This window comes from Plecotus auritus (assembly GCF_963455305.1).
Source record: "Plecotus auritus genome assembly, chromosome: 1".
NCBI lineage: Eukaryota > Metazoa > Chordata > Mammalia > Chiroptera > Vespertilionidae > Plecotus > Plecotus auritus.
The window spans coordinates 187226551-187242680 of NC_137770.1; the positions used below are offsets into that span (position 1 = coordinate 187226551).

The window sequence follows — 16130 nt, forward strand, 5'->3', positions numbered from 1 at the left end:
ACTCACTAGTCATCAGAGCCAAATATCAACAGTACAACGATTGAAATTTCTTTTGAGAGCCAAATTTTTTAAACTTAAACTATATAGGTAGGTACGTTGCTATTAACTTAATTAGGGTACTCCTAAGCTGGCCTTTGCTAAAAACTCAAGGGGCCAAAGAGCCACATGTGGCTCGCGAGCCGCAGTTTGCCGACCACTGGTATAGTGTATGGAAAGAATGATCTCTGTTACCAAAGCTATGTTGCATAGATTGGAAGGACTCAGTAAAGGTTGAAGTCTTCATGTTTTCACTCCTGATAAATGATATATTGTAATTGTGTTTATACAAAGAAGAAAGTATGAAATTCCAAACTTATGGACATTCCCAAACCGAGGCCCACATCAAAAGACTAGGAAATAAATGAACATTTGAGGATTTTACTGTAAAAACAGTTTTGAGTCAGTGTCATTTATATATATCACTAGAGGCCTGGTGCACAAAATTTGTGCATGGGGGGGGGTCCCCTCAGCCCAGCCTGTACCCTCTCCAATCCGGGACCCCTCGAGGGATGTCCAAAATTCGGGCCTAACCCGGCTGTCGGACATCCCCCTCACAATCCGGGACCGCTGGCTCCTAACTGCTCACCTGCCTGCCTGATTGCCCCTAACTGACCCCCTGCCAGCCTAGTCACCCCCAACTGCCCCCCTGCCAGCCTGGTTGCCCCCAACTGCCCCCCCCACCAGCCTATTGGCCCCAACTGCCCCCCTTGCCGACCTGGCCCCCCCCAACTACCCCCCCGCCAGCCTGGTCACCCCCAACTGCCACCCCTGCTGGCCTGGTCACCCCCAACTGCCCCCCCTGCTGGCCTGGTCGCCCCTCACTGCACCCCTCTGCCGGCCTTGTCACCCCTCACTGCCCCCCCCTGCCAGCCTGGTTGCCACCAACTGCCCCCCCTGCCGGCCTGGTCACCCATCACTGCCCCCCCCCCCCCTGCCAGCCTGGTTGCCACCAACTGCCCCCCCTCCGGCCTGGTCACACATCACTGCCCCCCCTGCCAGCTTGGTCGCCCCACACAGCCTGCTGTTCGGTTGTTACTGTGAGGGTATCCTGACCAATTTGCATATTACCCTTTTATTATATAGATCTTTTTAAATGACTTCCTGTTTTAGTTTACTTTACAGGCCATCTAACCTACAACATGGAAGTTTAGATATTCTAATTCATGATCTAATTATCTAGGAAGGATTCTTCCACAAAGATGTTATTTTGTTAAGAGCAGGCCTCCGGAAATAGACTATCTGGTTTCAAGTTCTAGCTCTGACACTTATTGGGTGTGTGACCTTGGACAAGCTGCTTGTCCTTTCTGTGCCTCAGTTTTTATATATGAGAAATTTATATAGTGAAAGTACATATTGTATAAGGTTATTGGAAGGTTCAAATGGATAAAGGTATAATAAGCACTTAAAAATGCCACATGTGTAATAAGTGCTATATAAGTGATATCCAGTATTATTAGTTTGATTATCAATATCATTATTATTGTCAGATTTAATCCCATAGTTTTCTACTGAGTGACCACACTGTAGGTGACACTATAATAAATATTTATGTAACTTAAAGTACTTCGGTTGAAAATAAAAAGCAATCGTGGCTAAAATTAAACTACTGGAAAGAAAAGAAAAGTAAAAGAATTTCTTGAAAGGACATGGGGCCCGGCCAGCATGGCTCTGTGGCTGAACATCAACCTATGAACCAGGAGGTCATGGTTCGATTCCCGGTCAGGGCACATGCCTGAGTTGCAGGCTCGATCCCCAGTGTGGGGCGTGCAGGAGACAGCTGATCAGTGATTCTCTCTCATCACTGATGTTTCTATCTCTCTCTCCCTCTCCCTTTCTCTCTTGAGATAAATAAAAATATATATTTTTTAAAAAGAAGGGACACAGGGTAGTTCACAGAGCATAAAGCAAATCTAAGCACATCAGCAAGATGGCAGGCTAGGAGGTCCCAACCCCCCCCCCACACCCCCCCGAAAACAAGTCGACAATCATTAATGGATACAAATAGCTCTGGAAAGCTCCAGAGTACATTAAGGAGCTCCAGCAACCCAGTGGAGCACAAAAGCCAATGAAGGCCACATTGGTAAGTGTAGGAAGCATTGTACCTGCATCACCCCATTCCCCGGGCCAGCACAGCTTGGCACCAAAAAGATCCCCTGGGCTGTGACTTCCCCTGTGGAGGTAAAGGAGAGCAAAAGGACCCTAGCAGCCCTCTCTGCCACTGTGGACTCCCACAACCTTCACCACTGAAGATCACCATAGTGTTTGCTGATCCTTACAACAATTGAGTGCAAACATCAATGCAAGGCAACAAGTGGCATCACCAAAGAAACAGGAAACATTTTTAGTGATTGCCCCTCAAAGAAATGGAGATCTATGAATTGCCTGACAAATAATTCAAATTAATTTTTAAGATCAGCAAGCTACAAGATATAACACAGACAATTCAACAAAGTTGGGAAAACAATACATGAACAAAATCAGAGATTCAACAGAGATATAAATCATAAAAAAAGATCCACATAAATTCTGAAGCAAAAGAATATAATAAATGAAATGAAAAAACGTAATAGAGAGTATTTTTTGTATCACATGAGCTTAGAGAAGTAGGTGAGAGCTGGATTATACAGGGCTGTGTAAGTCATGTAAGGAATTTGGATTTTATTCCATGAATTAATTGATAGAAGATTGATGTCATCTGTGTGACATATATAAAACTTGCAGAAGGCAGGATAATGAAAACAATTTAGGTGAACAATGTTGGTTATTACTGGGCTGGCCAGTAATAATGAAGGAATGAATCCCAGTTTATTCTGGAGAGTGCTGACTGGACTTGCTGTGGGTTTGATGGTGGGAGGTATGGGAAAGGGAGGAATTAGGTAGACACCTAAAACATTGGCTTTAGCAACTGTGTGCCATCTGATAATCTGCAGATGAAATTCAAGGACTGACAGTTTTTGCTGGTGAATCAAAAGCTCAGGTTTGGACATACTAAATTTAGGTGCTTATCAGACCAAGTGGAATAGACAAGTAAGCAGTTAAATATAAGTAGCTCAGAAGAAATGTCAGGGATAGGGACACAAATTTGGGAGTCATCAGCATACTGAATGTATTTAAAAGCCATGGAAGCACAATGAGATCATTGTATCATTTGGGAAAAGACTTCTCTGTATCAACCCTTGAGTCACTCCAACTTCATTTCATTCATGTACTTTACACAGTTTATTGAGCTCCTACTATACAACAGGCAGTTTTCTCTGGCATTGTAGTTATAGTAGTAAAGAAAGGAGATCAACTCTTTGCCTTCATAGCACTTCTATTTAGTAGAGGATAAAGAAAATTCACCAGTAACCAACAGGTATGCAACATTATTGTATGGGAGATAAATAGGAACCAAGGATGCTATGAGCAGTTGGCAGTTTTTTTCCCCCTACCAGTGGTGTTGTGGCAGCTAATAGGAAAGAGAGTAGTTCAAATATGAGGAGTCACCTGGGTCAGTTGCTGCTGAAAACCCAAGTTAGGTGGTGACTAAGCTGTGACTGTTTCCAGCACTTTCTGTGGAGTAGTGACAAAAACAAATTTGGGGCCATTGAAGATGAAGAAATGGAGATAGTGAGTGAAGACAGCTGTTTTGAAAGAGTTTGATATACAGGAAAGCAAAAAAGCGGGACTATAGCTAGTGGGAAAAGTGAAATGAAAAAAGTGCTGTTTAAAAATAAACAAAAAAGGAAATAATTACAGAGCATTGTGGATGAAAGGGGCCACATGCTAACCTGACAAGCTCAGGGGAGGCCTGCATGGTGGTCTTGCAAACTCATTGAGACCTAAAGTAACCACAAAGGATGGTCTGAAATTAAGCTTTAACTAAACGCAGTTATGGTGGGCAGTTACATCCTAGGCCATCTGAAATTAAACTTTAACTAAAAGCAGTTATGGTGGGCAGTTACATCCTTCTGCAAGTTTTGTATATGTCACACAGATGACATCCTAGGCCAGGATCTACACTGACAAGGTCAACCTTTACTTTAACTGAGCCTATCTATCTTTTTGCACCTATAATAACATATCCTTGAAATGGCTGGGTAACTTGTAACTTCCCTTTTTCCGGACCCCTTGGGGCACAACCTAATGTGCCTGGGTGCCAGGACAGGTAACACAAATTATCACAATTTGTTCCTATACCCACCTAAGTATCTGGTATGTGCATATCGTTTTGCTTTTTATCCAATCCCAGGAGTTTCCCTGCTTTCTCCCACCTCTCTAGTCTATCACAAAAGGATTTCATGTAACCCACCTAAATACCTTCCTTTTATTGCAATGTATAAATATAGAGGTAACCCGCCATTGTCCGGAGCATTATTTCAATCCATTGAGGTTCTGCTTCCTGGTAATTGTCGACAGTTTGGCTCAAATAAACTCACAAACAACTCTTTACATGTTTGAATGTTTTTATGTTAACAGCATGTTTATGGTTAATGAGAATGATGTAGTGGAGAGGGAATGGGGGGGATAATTGAAGGGGTGAAGTTCTCGAGCAGATAAGAGGCGATAAGATCCTGGATGATCAGGCAGGAGATGGCTGTTTGATAGGATCTGATTCTTACCTTTCATTGTAACTGGAGAGAAGGCAAAGAGGATGAAATGGTTCCAATGAAGTTGTATATTTGATGGGGGGCGGGGAGGGGGTTAATGAGTAGCTTGAATGCTTCTGTTTTTCCAGTGACTGTATGAAGTGAGAATGGAAGGAAAAGGGGTTTGAGGAAAGAGAAGACATGAAATACCATCTTGGAGAGTGGCATGTCAAGTTACTAAAGAACTGTAGCAGGATTCCCCACTGCCCACTCCTCCTAGCTCTGGCAACCACTAATGCACTCCCTGTGATAGAGGTTTCATTCAAATTTACGACAAATACAACATGAAACATTCAACCACTTCTATAATTTTTTTTTCCAGCCACTTTCAGCCGCTTTGTTCCCAGCACAGAGAAGGCATATATAGCTGGATTCAAGTTTATACTTTTGCAAAATGAATGCACTGGTAGAGGAAGGAAATTAAGGGTATTAGCAAAGGAATAAAGGATCATGAAATGTAAGCTGATTAAGGAAGGAAGTAAAAACAGGAATGCAGAGGGGATTGTGAAAGGTTAGAAAAGGGATATTATTCATTCATTTGGTTTACTCATTCACTGTAACCATCAAGCTCCTAATATGTGCCAAACATTGTTTATGAGCAAGGCTGACCAAGTCCTAAGAGCAGGGTGAGATGAACAACAAAAAATTAAAACCAGTAAGTATTAAAGCCTGATATTGCCGAAGGCTATGGAAAAACATTTTAAAAGGTAGGGAGGTGGAGAGCATCAAATGGGAGGGGAGAGCAGTGGTGATTTAGGTGAGTTGTTCCAGAAGGGAGCCCTCTCTAGTAAAAGTGAACAGAGACCCGGATGAAGTGAGGAACCAACCTGTGAATACCTGTGGGAGCCATGTCCTAGGCTGCGGGAACAGAGGGCTTTTCTTTTTTTTTTTAATGTCATTAGTGGCTGATTAGTAAGGCCAACAATGCCACGATGAACAAGGTATTTTTCCTTCCCTATTGTGTTTTTTAATTGGGTTTTCATATTGAAGTAACACAGCTGGTTTAAGCAGTTGATTGTTGCATGAAAGTCATTAGAGCGAGCAATCAGAGTCTCATTTAAGTAAACCAAATGCTTAAATATGAATATGATATATTCATGTCTGATCTGTTCAGCATTCCATTCTCCAATGACTAGTATTGGAATGCCACATATAACAGGGCTCAGTTAATATCTAAGTCAATTTTCATGTCCATAAATAGCTTAATAATTACAAATGCAAAACACTCCCCCTTTATTCTTCTTAGTTCTTGTAAGGCAGTGGTTTTTCAACTGGCGTGCCACAAAAAAATTTAAAACACAAAATACCTGACTATTTAGTCAGGGCGATGACTTTTTTCCCTTAGATTGTCAAATTAAAAAATGACAACAGCCAACACAACAATAGTTGTCCAGTGTAAATGAATCAAAATTATACCTTTTTTTTGGTCAGGTAGGCAAAAAATTTATTTTTTAGTGTGCCATATAATTTTAGTAATTATGTGTGCCATGAGATTTAAAAAAGTTGAAAATTGTTGTTCTAAGGGAAGAGTTCAAACCCAAAGTCTCTTTCCTTTGCCCTGGGAGCATAGGGACTTGCTTTAAATGGCTTTTTTAAAGTTTAGATATAATTCACATACCAAAGAATTCAGCTGTTTGCAGCGGTCGCCAACCTTTCGGACCTCACAGACCACCAGTGATCCAGGGACCACTGCTTGGCGACCACTGGTAAAGTATACAATTTATTGGTTCTTCCTATGTTCACAAAGTTGTACAACCATTATCATTACCTAACTACAGAACATTTTTATCACCACCCCCCCCCCCCAAAAAAAAATACCCATACAGCCTGGAGCCTTCAGTCACTCTCCGTGGAATTACTCCCACTCCCCATACCTCCTATCCCCTGGCAGCCACTGATCAACTCCCTTTTCCTATTTGCCTGTTCTGGAGATTTCATATAAGTGGAATCACACATTATGTGTCCTTTTGTGTTTGGTTAGCAGGTATCAGTACTCCATTCCTTTTTATACCTTAATATCACTTCATTATGTGGATATACCATATTTTGCTTATCCATTCATCTTTTGATGGACATCTGGGTTGTTTTCACTTTTTAGTTATTATGAATAACTAGAGGCCCGGTGCATGAAATTCGTGCACGGGCGGGGGGGGGGGTATCCCTCAGCCCAGCCTGCACCCTCTCTAATCTAGCACCCCTCGAGGGATGTCCGACTGCCCTTTTAGGCCCGATCCCACCCGATCCCGGTAGGATCGGGCCTAAAAGGGCAGTCGGACATCCCTCTCACAATCCAGGACTGCTGGCTCCCAACTGCTCGCCTGCCTGCCTTCCTGATTGCCCCTAACCTCTTCTGACTGCAAGCCTAATCACCCCCTAATCACACCCCTGCCAGCCTGATTGATGCCTAACTGCTCCCCTGCCAGCCTGTTTGCCCCTAACTGCCTTCCCCTGCAGGCCTGGTCACCCCTAATGCGCTCCCCTGCAGGCCTGGTCCCCCCCAACAGCTCTCCCCTGCAGGCCTGGGTCCCCCCCAACTGCCCTTCCCTTCAGGCCTGGTCACCCCCAACTTCCCTCCTCTTCTGGCCTGGTCACCCCTAACTGCCCTCCCCTGCAGGCTTGATTGCCCCCAACTGCCCTCCCTTGCAGGCCTGGTCCCTCCCAACTGCCCTCCCCTGCTGGCCTGATTGCCCACAACTGCCCTCCCTTGCAGACCTGGTCCATCCCAACTGCCCTCCCCTGCTGGCCATCTTGTGGTGGCCATCTTGTGTCCACATGGGGTCAGTCATTTTTGACCACATGGGGGCAGCCATCTTGTGTGTTGGAGTGAAGGTCAATTTGAATATTATTCTTTTATTACATAGGAGGATTAGATAGGATAGAGGCCTGGTTGCATGGGTGGGGGCTGGCTGGTTTGCCCAGAAGGGTGTCCCGGATCAGGGTGGGGGTTCCCTTGGGGCGTGGGGTGGCCTGGACGAGGGACCTGTGGTGGTTTGCAGGCCGGCCACACCCCCCGGTGACCCAAGTGGAGGCCCTGGTATCTGGGATTTATTTATCTTCTATAATTGAAACTTTGTAGCCTCAAGCAGAGGCCAGGGCAAGCGGAAAGCTTGGCTTCCTCCATTGCCAGGGAAACCCAAGCCTCCTGCTCTCTCTGTGGCCGCAGCCATCTTGGTTGGGTTAATTTGCATAGTCGCTCCTGATTGGCTGGTGGGCGTGGCTTGTTGGTGTAGCAGAGGTACGGTCAATTTGCATATTACTCTTTTATTAGATAGGATGCTGCTATGAACATTTATGTAAAAGTTTTTGTGTGGACATTTATTATAGGTATATACCTTTAAGTGGCTTTTTAAAGACACAACCTTAAAGTTTTATTTTAAAAACTAGTGGCCCGTTGCACAATTCATGCACATTAAAAGGGAATTAATTAGAGAAAATATTTTAGTATTGCTATTTCTCAGGGACACAGGCAGGCAGTGTCACGTCCCAGGTCAGGGACACAGGCAGGCAGCTTCACCTCATCACTGGGTGGGGACACAGGGAGGCAGCATGACATCAGCGCTGGGCACGCCTGTGTGTGCCTCTGCTGGTGGCCACTTCCACCAGGGGCCACTCCACCTCAGCACAGGGAGGGGATGCCACAGGCCTGCTCACAACCCCCGGCCAGGCAGCCTCCGGGCTGGACGGTGCTGCAGGCCTGTGCACGCCCCCACTGGTAGCCACTTCCTCCTGGGGCTGCTCCCAGGCCGTGCCCGACCAGTCGTGGTTATCACACGCCTGACTGGTCATGACTGTTAGAGTGTCCGGGCTAATTAGCATATCCCTCTATTATTATATAGCATATTTCTCACTTCATAATATATCTGTTTTGAAAGAATACATAGTTATTACCAGTTACTTATTAAACTACTAGTTGAATTATTTTTCTCCAGAAATCCGAGTAACAGTGGCCCTGCAGGAAACGTTCCCCATGCCTGTGGCTCTGGATCCCTGCTCACTGCTCAGTGCACAGATTCAGGCCAGTATTTCAGCAGCACTGGGGGTTACCTCTTTGTCAATAAATGTTGCTTCTTCCCAGAAGAATCATAAAATCTTGAAACTGAAGGACTAGGCAGGATTCTTGGAGCTCATCTAACCAATCCCATCCCTTTGTTTTATGGATCTTGGAACTGAGGGTGAGGTCCAGGAGTTTAAATGCTTGCCTGATTTCCCACAGCTGGTTAGTTAAGAGATCTTGGATAAGAAGCCATATCTCTTGACCCCTAGTTTAGTCCTCTGACTACTAAACTTTACTTTGTCCCTGTTTTCTGAATTTAAAGTCATAAAACAAAAAATAAACATCGATGTAGGTGTCACTTTCAGATAAAAGTTTACAGAAAAAGCTTTCAGAGTGTTAGGGAATAGCTGACTATCAGCCTTATACTTATTAATTCACAGGGACGAGGAGGGAAAATAGGAGTATTAAAGAAATACTATTACTTTTAGTTTGTGTGAAGGAAGAAAGAATTATAGGTGTTTGTAAACACTCAGACAGCTATAAACAAAGGTCAGCTATTCCTATTAATTTCCCCTAAGAGTCAGCCTTTTTTTCCTTCTCATTACATTCTAAGATTTACATAGTAGTAGTCTTAAAAGCTGGTAGAAGATTAAGTGTAATTATATTATTCAAGTGTAGTCAAATTACGAAATGGATTATTCAGTGAATCACTTTGATCTTCTAAATGTCATGCTGGATATTGTTTATCCTTCTCACAGTGAGTCAGAAGTGGGAATGGGTTCATTCACTATTTCCAGTAAGTAGCTTTCCACCAGCAGGTGTTGTGACTGGTGGGAAAGGGTAGGACTGGAATGCACACTTATTTGTAGATCTCAGAAGTGTTCCCTTGGGTTGTACGTGAGGTCACAGGCGGTTGAGAGTGTTGGCAGCACCACAACTACCCGCCAGCAGAACAGGTTCTTGAATCCCCTCTGAGTCTGGGAATATTGTTCCCTGGCACAGAGCTGAGAACAGGTGCTGTGTACAGCCCTGTGGTCCAGGCCTGGGGCTCAGCTCCAGCACTGTCTGCCTGAGCTTGGGCACATCACGTCAGGATCCAAGTCCCTCATCTGTAAAATTGGGAAGAGGCTGGGGTTGACCACATTTTGATCTTAAACAATTGTTTTGGCTTTAAAATGCTATAGCTCTACAACCTGTTGACTTAAGTTGTCAGGTGTATTGGATGAGAAGTCACATATAAAGATGAGAGCTCAGACCTTAAAGTTAAACAGAACCATCTTTGTGATGTTTGGCAAGTTACTTAATTTCTGTGAGCTTTCATTGTGTTATACTTAAAAGGGCAATGATAATAATAGTACCTAACTCATAGGGCTATTGGGGGAAATGACATTATGAATTAAGTCTTTAGGACAGTACCTGATATACCCTATGATTCAGTAAATATTTGTTAGTAGTAAGTAGTATTTTTATTTTCATTAGGAACATTTTATCCTAATGATATACTGTTGCCTTTAGAAATAAATAAATATAATTCCAGCAAATTTTAGTAATATATAAAGTATGTAGACTGCAATTAAAAATATAACCTAGCCCTAGCTGGTTTTGCTCGGTGGATAGAGCATCGGCCTGCAGACTGAAGGGTCCTGGGTTTGATTCTGGTCAAGGGCACATGCCCAGGCTGTGGGCTGGATCCCAGTAGGGGGTGTGCAGGAAGCAGCCAATCAATGATTCTTTTTCATCATTGATGTTTCTCCCTCTCCCTTCCTCTCTGAAAATCGATTAAAAAAAAAACTGTGTATATATATATCTTAGTAACTCTAAAGTAAACCGGGAGGAAAACATATAACTTAGATGGTTGAATTATAGGTATGATGGGGGAAGATATGGGAGGCAGAGGTGAAAGTTATGAAGTGAAAGAAATTTGATTTATTGTCTCCTTCGCTTTATTGTTATATGTAATCTTTCTTTTATGTATTTTTGTTCTTTCAACTTGGAGGTAGAATCATCCAGGGAAAACATATCCAAGTTAATAGCTCTTCAAGCTCTTATGTTATTTTATAAGACAACGTTATTGTTTTATCATGTAGAAATAAATAGTAAATCTATCCAACACCAGGTAGGCTGCCTCTTTGTAATTTCTGCTGTTATTTTTGTAAGTACTATTTTGGTGTGAACCAAGGACTCAAAGGTGTCATAATTTTTGAAACAAATACTCAGATATTATTCCTCAATTAAGATATTGCTATGAAACAATCACTATTCAATAATAGTTTGCTGAACTATCTGAAGATATTTGCATAAGATAAAATATTTACAGAAACAGAACCAATTCATGAAATACTGTGGGAAAAGTTGGCAACTCTAAGTCTGGTGGTTATGTTGGAGAATTAACTATCCAGTTCTCCAAAGAAGAGGTAAGCTCTCTATGGATGTGTGACATGATAGTATAGATGTGATTATTTTTTTTAAAAAAAGATTTTTTAGCCCTAGCTGGTTTGGCTCAGTGGATAGAGCGTTGGCCTGCGGACCAAAGGGTCCCAGGTTCGATTCTGGTCAAGGGCATGTGTCCGGATTGCAGGCTCCATTCCCAGTAGGGGGTGTGCAAGAGGCAGCCGATCAATGATTCTCTCTCATCATTGGTGTTTCTGTTTTCTCCCTCCCTCTCCCTTCCTCTTTGAAATCAATAAAATATATATATATATATATAAAGATTTTTTAAATTGATTTTTAGAGAGAAACATCCCTGTAAGAGGGAGACATCCATCGGCTGCCTCCTGCACAACCCTCTCCCTGCCCCCCAACTGGTAATTGAGCCCATAACCTGGGCATGTGCCCTGACTGGGAATTGAACTGGCAACCTTTCAGTAAATGGGACTACACCCAAACAACTGAACCATACTGGCCAGGGCAAGATGAGATTTTTAATGGACATCTCTGAATCTGTATGTCCTGTATGTCCTACACCTACTCCATCACGTCCTGTATGTCCTACACCTACTCCATCACCATCTTCACTGTTGTATGTGACAAATAAGAAAGAAAATATTTTTGACTCCTCACTACAATTTCCTTAGCTTCTGATGTGAACAACTGAATCCAGAATGCCTTCCGTTTCCCGGAAAAGTTATTTTTTACTGCATTGTAATTCCTGGCTTGGGTAATGTTCTTTGTTCTCTAATGTTTCTTTTATGCTTCTTTTATAGGAGGCCAGTTGTAAGAACTCCATACCCATCCTTCGAACAAAAGACTTAGAAAGAGATGTGCAAAAGCCATCTCCAAAAACCATGGTAAGTTATACCTGATCATTAGGCTTCCACATGAACCGTTTAGCAAGGCTCTGTGTGTTTCTCTGATGTGTTACTTGTACTTCCCTCAGCCTTTTTTATTTTTTTTTTTTTCTGGACCTGGTGGTATAAAAAGTACTTTTATTTAGATCATTTAGTCGAAGGTTATATTCATCCAAAAATTATCTCAACACTCCAGTTATTTAACAGAAAGTGATTTTTTGTTTGTTTGTTTTTTGTTAATCCTTACTTTATGATATTTTTCCATTGATCTTTTGGAGAGAGTGGAAGACAGAGGGAAAGAAAGAGTGAAACATCAATGTGAAACACATTGATTGGTTGCCTCCTGCACGTGCCCCGACCATGGCCCTGGCCAGGGAGGAGCCAGGAGCAACCAAGGTATGTGCCCTTGACCGGAATCAAACCAGGGACCCTCTGGTCCACAGATCAACCCTCTATCTGGGGAGCCAAACTGGCTAGGGCCAGAAAGTGATATTCTTAGTAGTGTATTATTTCTGCTCAAGCAGTATTGTTTCCAGCTTACAGCATGGGAAATGGTTAAGTGAAGTAAATCTGTCCTAGGTTACTATAAAGGGTAAAATAAAATGTCTAACTATAATTTTTCTTTTTTCTCAAAATAGAAATCCCTTCATTGTTTTTTTTTGGTAATTATAAAATACAATTTTTTACTTAAAATTTATCATAATTTATTAAATAACTTACTATAATTACTGACAGCTGTAGGGGAAGGGGGAATGGATACAAGAATGTGAAGTGATTAGCCAAAAAGCATATATACATAACACATAGACACAGTCAACGGTGTGGTGATAGCCAGAGGGAAAGGATGTTGGGGCTAGGTAGAGGTGGGCAAGCAGGGGTGGTGGGTGGGATGGCGACATTTGTAACAATAGTGTCAACAATAAAAATAAACAAAAGTAATATATTTTCAAAATTATAAACATAACACATAATCAATGGAAGTATTTCAGTCCATTTTAACAAGAAAAAACAAGAACTATCATCATATGACAGAATGAAGGCTCCAGTGTATAAAATTTTTTTCCTTGTTAAGAAAAATCCAAAATGCACATAATTGTTTTACCAGTGAAAAGAAAAACTCCTTTAACACATAATGTTATGAGAATGTGATCATTTGTTTGTCAATCAGAAAAGTGATTGCGTTTATTTGAGAGCCCCTTTCCTAATCTTTAATCTTCTCTTTGGAGTAGAACTTCTCCTATTTACTAGGTACATTTAATATTCCTATCTGGCCATTGTGACACTTATGGAACTACTTTTTTTTCTAATTCTAAGGCAAATGATTTCCAAACTTTCTTGAGTTCACTTTAAGCAAAACTTAAAAGAATTCTAGTCTCTGAATTTAATCACTAGTTACTATAAGAATAGTTGTGGCTTTATTTGTAAAAGCAAGTCACGTGAAGTGCAGAGTCATTACTTAAGTATATTCTTTTGGTAAGAGTCTACAGTTTATTTTTAAAATAAATAAAGACATCTTTCCTTTTGAAACTTATTCCACCTTGAGTTTTTCTGGAAAATTATTTTAACTATCATGCTTTCCTTTCAGATTCCAACTATTTTTTGTATCTTTTTCAATGAAATATTTGTATGTGCAAACTTACATCTAATTAATTCACATGTATAGTAGAAATTTTTACTGTGTAATATAAATCAGTGTCAAAAATATACTCATCAAATAAATGCATTTAAAAAAAATGAAGGATTTGAGGAAAATTTTTAAGTAACATTTGCTTATTAGCTCCTTTTACATTGGTATAACTATTTTTAGGTGAATCACTTCTTAAATAAAAGACACTCTTGAAACCTATTATTAAAATTGTGTGAAGGGATTTATTACTTTTATGAAGTTAATGCCATTTGAAATATTTCAAGCATATACAAAATCAATGATTAGTATACATTTATTGACCTCTGTCAGTCTTGCTGTATGATTCATAACCAAACATTCAATAGGAATATTACTTTATTGGTTAAGCCTTGGTTTGTAACTTTAGGTTCTTTGTGGCCTTATATGAACAAGTTTAAGTTTACATAAGCAAACTAGGCTCTGCTTCCAACTATTTGGAATAATAATAATGCTATTTATAATAATGCTACCATTATCAATTAGTTTAGTGGTGATTAAATTTTTGTCATTTCAAATCCCAGAAATGAGGCAAACAGAGAGCGTATGAGCTACAAGAGGTTATAAGGCACTAACTCTTTCACCAAGATTTTCTCTTAAGAGCTTTTTCTCTCCAGTTGATCTTTGAAAGCTAACGCTGAGAACACCTTTAAAATATAGTTGGTGTATCCTTTCTAGAGTGACTTAGGGAGCTATGAAAATGATGTGTGTCCTTGGTATTACTGTGACTCCATTTGACCTCCCTGGCTGTCTTTCTCGGACATCTCTAGTTATAGCTGTATTTGACTTGAGCAGCTAAGTATTTCTGATTCCTACATGGCTAGAAATGTAAACTGGTAATCCAGACATGGCCTATGTCCATTGGCTCTGGCAATGTCTCTCTAGTCTAAGTCATCTGTCCCCATGTGTGTTCCCTCTCCCAGCTGTTGTCTCTACTCTTGGGCAATGGAAAGGATTACATTTCTCTTCCTTAGGTTGGAAAGCCTCTTCTTGATTCGGGCACAAGCTGAAAAAAAGTGATAACTCCATTGCACAGTGCCATGACACTTTTTACAAGAGATTATAAGGCAATAATCACCAGCCCCGGTAGCTTAAGGGCATAGTCATGCAACCATTTCATACCCAATACTTTGTAGACTGCATATGCAGAAAATAGTTGGAATAGATGATACTGAAGAGAACATAAAATAGATGTCTGAAGAGGTTTGGAACATAAACACAGTTCCATGAGCCTAGCTTAATGATGTCTACTTGCAGACCTAATGTCTTTCCATGTTTTTCAATCCCTTAGTGCCAGCTTCATGTTAGGGCCACATTATCAAGATGGCTGCCCGTAGGCTCCCAGGGCTATGTGCTAACGACTGAGAACTGTGAAGGGTCTGAGATTTTACTGTGTTTGAAAGCTGACAAGTTAATCTGCCACAGATTCATGTATTATAGCCAAAGACATGAGATTCCTGGGTCTGAGACAAAGAACACTTTATTACTTACAGCAGTAACAATAGCCAGTATTTTCTTGAAAAGATAATACAGAACAAAGGCAATCAATGTCTCTGCTTGCAAGACATACAGAAACATAGGAGACCTGTAGAGAATTTTCTTCCAGAATGACCACATTCACTAGAACAAGAGAGAACCTTTGTGCTACTATTCCCAAGAAAGTTCCTCGGATTGACTTGTAGCTAGAAGATAGGAGTACACTAATTAGCTTGGTCAAGGTCAGGTGATTCACCCCTTAGAGTTGTGAAAGGAGTTACCTTCTTGAGAACCCAGTGGAACACCAATGGAATTTGGGGGCATTGACACAGAAGAGGGAGGTGTATGAGCACTGGAAAGGCAATCAAAATTGTCCATTACTCAAGCTCCAGTTAATGAATATCAAAGTGAGAAGATGAAAAAAATATGAATGTAATCTCGGCATATATAGGGTGTCCCCCAAAAATGTATACACACACTGAATAAGTATAAAAGCAGGGTTTATTAAAATACATTTCATTTTCAAAATTGGGCTATCAGCTGTTAAAATGCATATACATTTTGGCGGGGGAACCCTGTATTATCAATAAATATTCGTGTTTTAAGGAGGTTCAGTCAAAAACATATTCATGTCACCCTAGTCTTTCCCCCAAACTATGGCCAGAATAACTATTATACAATACTTTGTTCCCCCATTGAATACTGAGCAAAGGTCAAACCCTTTAGCACAGTACACATTGCCCTTAACAGTCTGGCCCCAATCCAACCCTCCAGCCTGAACTCTTGGCTACTACCTCTCTGTTCCCCTCCAGGCCCGATCATTCCAGGTTTCTTGTTTTTTACTTTTGCTCCTTTTCTCATTATCTGGAAGGCCTTTCCTCTTCATCTTTATCTCCCTCAGGTAGGATTAATTGTGTGGCTTATGTATATTCTTCAGTAACACTGCATACATTATACATTTCTTACTTATAATTCTCCTAACATTTATGATAGTTCATTTGTATATAGTCATGTAGTTATAGGATTAATATTTGTCTTCCTCA

General features: G+C 41.1%; 1 protein-coding gene across 3 annotated transcripts in view; it reads left to right on the forward strand.

The window, feature by feature from the left end:
* The window catches only part of FAM13A (family with sequence similarity 13 member A), a 293412-nt gene that overhangs the window by 111765 nt on the left and 165517 nt on the right, over window positions 1-16130 (forward strand). For all 3 annotated transcript variants that reach the window (XM_080647483.1, XM_080647484.1, XM_080647486.1), the window contains exon 6: window positions 11865-11948. In XM_080647483.1, coding sequence (XP_080503609.1) covers window positions 11865-11948 — 84 coding nt within the window. The remainder of the gene's footprint in view (window positions 1-11864; window positions 11949-16130) is intronic.